At 31.2% G+C, this 4,296-nt stretch overlaps 1 protein-coding gene across 1 annotated transcript; it reads right to left on the bottom strand.

Moving 5' to 3' along the window:
* Positions 1 to 943: 943 nt before the first annotated feature.
* Positions 944 to 2,502, bottom strand: LOC136228682 (uncharacterized). The gene is made up of 4 exons (XM_066017132.1): positions 2,366 to 2,502; positions 2,201 to 2,295; positions 1,949 to 2,021; positions 944 to 1,257 (listed from the first exon to the last, which is right to left on the bottom strand). Exons 2-4 carry the CDS (start codon positions 2,283 to 2,285, stop codon positions 1,215 to 1,217), a joined length of 201 nt encoding a protein of 66 aa, XP_065873204.1. The 5' UTR covers positions 2,286 to 2,295; positions 2,366 to 2,502; the 3' UTR covers positions 944 to 1,214.
* Between the last annotated feature and the right edge of the window lie 1,794 nt (positions 2,503 to 4,296).

Here is a 4,296-nt window from a genome sequence, read left to right as displayed (position 1 = left end):
AAGAACGTTTAACTTTTCACTCCAAACCGCATGGAATATCGCGTTTAGTTAGGTTTATATAACCGCGACGTTCAGCATTTTCTTAGGATACTGCAGCGTTTTGGAGCTTTTTATGAACCGCTGTTTGTAGTTATTAATTATTGATAAAATTATCATTCTTATTTTATAATTTATTTATTGATTAATTTAAAACATGTTTATATTAGACATTTTATATACTAACAGCAAGAGTTCAATATAATTTTACCAAAAACTAATAATTAAACAGCTAACAGCAACAGCAAACAGCTAACGGCAACCGCAACAGCTATTAGCTAACAACTGAATCAAACAGGCCCTATAACCCATAATAACTACCTTCCATATGTTGAATGGTTTGTTGAGTTTCGATGAATTATAATCACCCAATTTTAAATGTCACTACCTAAAAGAATCTGATTTTTTTAGATGATGTCAGATTCTGTAACTAGACAAGGATATCAGTATTTTTTGCTGCAAATGTATTATAGGCTTGGTATTAGTAGGTTATTACTTCCCATTTGCGCATTAACTGATGGTTAAACTGTTTATTTTTCAGCTGACAAAATACAATAGCGAATATGCATATCAACTTTGGTCTTAAACTGGCTAACAATGCGCATATATGGCTTGGCTTGTTACTCATTATGGAAAGAATCTAAATAAGTTAATATTGCTCTTTCACACATACTAAACATCCAAAATCTCTGACTTAACACTTGAAATTCTATAAATTCTACAAGTCTCTTACAGCTCAAGTCCAAAACTAATCTATAAAATATAGTTGCAAATCCATAAATTTGAACTATTTATTAGTATGTTTGATGCATTTATTTCAATTACTTCTTATTCCCTTCTCTCTTAAAACTCTATTTTTTTAATGCAAAATGCCTCTTTCTTCTTAATTACATTAATACTGAACCTATAAATTGAATACAACAATATGAATTATGCCCTCTTAATTGTCTCAATAACAGTTGGTCCTATAACATCATCAGGAAGTAACAGGAACAAGATAAGAAACATGGAATATCAGACTTCAACAACACAAAATAAAGTTTATACAAACTAAGACTACTGCTTAATACAAGTATTTAAGAATAAGAATTTACCACTACAACTGCGGTGGGAGCACTTTTGACCTTTATCTCTAAATTGATTCAAAGAATTGAAATATTCTACTGCCATCACAATCTTCATTTCTTCAAGGAGGTGACATAAATTGGACATAACTCTACCCTGAATCAGTTCAACAATAAAATGCTACAAAGCATTATTCACTAACACACAAGTATGCTGCAATAAATTTGTATTTCATAAAATTGTTAAGCAAATATTAACACAATCTACCACATTTACAAGCCATATAAATAGTTAAAGTTATCAAAGTTATAATATGAACTTCAGGATTTGACATAACTAGTAGATATATTCTCTAAACACAAATATGCTTCCTATTCACTGACCATAGTAGAACTAACTAAACAACATTAAGTATCTCAAAGCCAAACTTCTCTTTACTTTAGAATTTAAACATCACATCATCAACTAAACACTAGAGAAATCTATAATTTGTACCACTGTTACTAGAATCTTACGAATCTATTTCAAGCCGGGTCTATAGGGCGAATGACACGAATTGAAATTGAGAGATGAAAAGTGGAGGTTTTAATCGTAAACCAACAAAGAAAATACAATTTCTCAAACTTGGACTTGAAGGAGATAAACCCCCAAATAGGGAAAAATCCTAGCCTCCATTGGAGTAAATTTGTGTTTGATTGATAAAAAGACGCATTACAACTTAAGATCAGTTTATCAAATATTTGAATTGGGAACAATATCAGTCCTAAGACTGCAAACAAAAAGGTATTCAATTCAAACTAGTAAAAAATCTGTTATGTGAATTAAAAAGACAACGCATAGCTGATACCTCTTGCAGAAATCACTCGCATATCGAGATCCGTTGTAGAAAATAAACCACATCAAGACGACCACCAAAATATCTGTAAGAATTTAAGAACTCAAATGCTCAAAATAAGAACAAGTAACAGCAAGCAAAGGGGAAAACCCAAAACAACCGGACAATTTTCTCAGAAAAAAGCTCTATCATTTGTTTGTCTCCTCGAAATCTCTAAGAAGCCAAGTGAAATTTCAGAAATCAAAATAAAATGAAAAAGGATACTGAAAAGGCAACGCTCCCACCAATCCAACATATAGAGACCAAAAGTGACATTATACAGATAGATCTTGCGCTGAATCCAATTCATGGCTTTTGATCTACAAGGGGTAAGTAGCAGTGTCAGATTAAGAGGTAATGAAAAGGATCTAGTAGAAATTGATAAATTACCCAGATAATTTGGAGACAAGAAGAGTCCGAGAGGAAGGAGAGAATAATGGGGGATGGATGGGATCTTAAACTCAAATGTCGAATTTCCAATTCAAGGATGTCTGCTTGGACGGATTGGATTGACACGAGTCGGCTTGTGATCCAAATGGGTTTAGCCCATGGTTTTCAAAATCGAATGGGTCAATTTTTTTTTTGGAAAAGACAATAATTTTCTCAAAACAAAAAATTCATATCTGTAAAAGTTAAAAAAATATAAAATACACTTTCACTGTAAATATTAGGGTTAAAGTGCAAAAATGTCCCTAACATTTTGGGCCAGAAGCAATTTTACCCTTAACGTCTAAAATGGTGCAATTTTACCCCTAACATTGGAAGCCAAAAGCAATTTTACCCCTAACGTTGATAAATTGGGTCAATTTCAAACATTATTATAAAACACAGATATTTTTATTCATTATTCTGCACCAATTGCATAATAATTCGTTCTAAAAAAGGATTTCATGTTTTTTATAATTTAATAATAGAATTTTAGATCAATATTTATAAATTCGGTGGATTTTTTTAAATTTTTTTGTCTAATCCGTACAAAAAGACAGTATATTCATTATTATTATTATTATTATTTTTACATCGCAACGAATGTTTGTGATTTGTTACTGATAAAATGACACACATATGAATTGTAGATAACAAGATTCATGACCGAGAAAACAGTTTGATGAATTATTTCTCAAATTGATCCAATTTGTTAACGTTAGGGGTAAAATTGCTCTTGGCTTCCAACATTAGGGGTAAAATTGCACAATTTTAGACGTTAGGAGTAAAATTGCTCCTGGCCCAAAACGTTAGTGGTATTTTTGTACCTTAACCCTAAATATTAATACTAGTACATATCTATCTATACTATATATAATACTGGAAGCAGAGAGAAATTAGGAGAAGTATTTTAGAGGCATTTTTGATGAGTTGTCAACCTAGTAAAAAATCAAGATTAAAAAGATTTAATTAATGAAAAAATACTGGAAGCAGAGAGAAATTAGGAGAAGTATTTTAGAGGCATTTTTTATGAGTTGTCAACGTAGTAAAAAATCAAGATTAAAAAGATTTAATTAATTAAAAATAACATATTTATATTTATAATATATTAAACAATTAATAGTCCATTAATTAAAATAATAAAAGAAAGTAAGAGTTACGGGAAGATGAAAAAACACAAAGCAAAACAAATTCAAAAGTCACAAATAAACTTCTATATAAAGCATGATAGATAGTATTCCACCATTATATGCATTGGTCATGATAGATAATATTGAATTTGTCTGAAGGTAATTATTCGATTATTTTGATATGTTCTAGTTATTTTGTTCTCAATTGTGTTGTTGTTTTATTTTTATCAAATAATAGTTGTTATAGTTTTATCTTTCAGATCCATTTCTGTCATTACCCATGTGTTATACATCTCGCTACCTTATCCATGTCTTCTTTTTTATTTGTTTTTTTATTTCAAACTGATATATCCAATTGAAGAAATCCGATAAAAGTAGAAGATGCATGGATAACTAAAATCGGAAAACACAAAAGTGCCAAAAATTACAAGAAATTCTTACGTTTCTCAAGGTAATTATTCGATTTTTTTTCATATGTTGTAGTTATTTTTGTTCTCAATTGTGTTGTTGTTTTATTTTTATTAAACAATAGTTGTCATAGTTAACTCCGCCTGTGAGGGTCACTTGGTGGCCTTTACAGCCGGTCCCAATCCCGGACAAAGGAGGAGGGTTGCGGTAGGTTTGTGGCGGCCAGCGTAAAACTTAGCCACATCTTATGACATGAACCATAATATAAATACCGTTGGGGCGTTCCCTACTCAGCGACGCGCTGCACTTCCTAGACCCGGGTGTAGTGATAAATGTGCAAGGGTTGCTAGGTCGTCG

This window comes from Euphorbia lathyris, chromosome 5, assembly GCF_963576675.1.
Source record: "Euphorbia lathyris chromosome 5, ddEupLath1.1, whole genome shotgun sequence".
NCBI classification, from domain to species: domain Eukaryota; kingdom Viridiplantae; phylum Streptophyta; class Magnoliopsida; order Malpighiales; family Euphorbiaceae; genus Euphorbia; species Euphorbia lathyris.
The sequence above is the reverse complement of the archived record's forward strand: the minus strand, read 5'-3'. Positions and strand labels throughout refer to the sequence as shown.

Excerpts from the sequence above, each read along its gene's own strand:
- LOC136228682 (XM_066017132.1), bottom strand. The coding sequence starts at position 2,285 with ATGAATTGGATTCAGCGCAAGATCTATCTGTATAATGTCACTTTTGGT. Across the intron at positions 2,022-2,200 it reads GTGGGAGCGTTGCCTTTTCA|ATATTTTGGTGGTCGTCTTG; the intron begins GTATCCTTTTTC and ends AAATTCTTACAG. Across the intron at positions 1,258-1,948 it reads GCGAGTGATTTCTGCAAGAG|GGTAGAGTTATGTCCAATTT; the intron begins GTATCAGCTATG and ends GAACTGATTCAG.